The sequence below is a fragment of the Corvus brachyrhynchos genome, unplaced genomic scaffold, assembly GCF_000691975.1.
Source record: "Corvus brachyrhynchos isolate BGI_N302 unplaced genomic scaffold, ASM69197v1 scaffold121, whole genome shotgun sequence".
NCBI lineage: Eukaryota > Metazoa > Chordata > Aves > Passeriformes > Corvidae > Corvus > Corvus brachyrhynchos.
In genome coordinates this window covers 2,866,106-2,867,284 of record NW_008236445.1, presented here as the reverse complement: position 1 = coordinate 2,867,284, position 1,179 = coordinate 2,866,106, and the positions used below count along the sequence as shown (strand labels likewise).

General features: G+C 55.6%; 1 protein-coding gene across 1 annotated transcript in view; it reads left to right on the top strand.

Moving 5' to 3' along the window:
* Nucleotides 1-398: 398 nt before the first annotated feature.
* Nucleotides 399-1,179, top strand: part of LOC108444615 — a 2,091-nt gene continuing 1,310 nt past the window's right edge. The window contains exon 1 of the mRNA XM_017725795.1: nucleotides 399-1,150. Within this exon, the coding sequence (XP_017581284.1) occupies nucleotides 425-1,150 (726 nt within the window). The 5' untranslated portion in view covers nucleotides 399-424. The remainder of the gene's footprint in view (nucleotides 1,151-1,179) is intronic.

The following is a 1,179-nucleotide window of genomic DNA, read 5'->3' as shown; positions in this document are numbered from 1 at the left end:
CCCTAACCCTAGCCCTAGGCGCAGCCTAAGACGTGGCATTGGGCTGAGTCGGGTTCCAATGTGGAAGTCACTGAGGCGGGTGTGTTGGGGCAGTACCGCGCTGCGCTTGGCATTCCTTTTGCATTGTCAGTGTCCCTGGAGCTCTGGGCTTTGTGGTTTTCTGAACCCTAACCCTAGGCGTAACCCTAACCCTTGCCCTAGGCGCAACCTAAAACACGGCATTCGGCTTGGTTGGGTTCCAATGAGGAGGCCATTGAAAATGCAATTTCGGAGCAGTACCGCGCTCCGCTTGGCACGCCTTTTGCATTGTCAGTGTCCCTGGAGCTCTGGGCATTGTGGTTTTCTGAACCCTAACCCGAGGCGTAACCCTAACCCTGACCAGAGTCGCAACCTAAGACACAGCATTGGGCTGAGTCGGGTTCCAATGAGAAAGCCACTGAAGCCGGTGTGTTGGGGCAGTACCGCGCTCCGCTTGGCACGCCTTTTGCATTGTCAGTGTCCCTGGAGCTCTGGGCATTGTGGTTTTCTGAACCCTAACCCGAGGCGTAACCCTAACCCTGACCAGAGTCGCAACCTAAGACACAGCATTGGGCTGAGTCGGGTTCCAATGAGAAAGCCACTGAAGCCGGTGTGTTGGGGCAGTACCGCGCTCCGCTTGGCACGCCTTTTGCATTGTCAGTGTCCCTGGAGCTCTGGGCATTGTGGTTTTCTGAACCCTAACCCGAGGCGTAACCCTAACCCTGACCAGAGTCGCAACCTAAGACACAGCATTGGGCTGAGTCGGGTTCCAATGAGAAAGCCACTGAAGCCGGTGTGTTGGGGCAGTACCGCGCTCCGCTTGGCACGCCTTTTGCATTGTCAGTGTCCCTGGAGCTCTGGGCATTGTGGTTTTCAGGACCCTCACCCTAGGCGTTACATTAACCCTGACCAGAGTCGCAACCTAAGAAAGAGCATTGGGCTGAGTTGGGTTCCAAAGAGGAAGTCACTGAGGCGGGTGTGTTGGGGCAGTATCGCGCTCCCCTTGGCATTCCTTTCGCATTGTCAGTGGACCTGGAACTCTGGGCTTTGTGGTTTTCTGAACACTAACCCTAGGTGTAACCCTAACCCTAGCCCTAGGCGCAGCCTAAGACAGAGCATTGGGCTGAGTAAGGTTCCAAAGAGGAAGTCACTTAGGCTAGT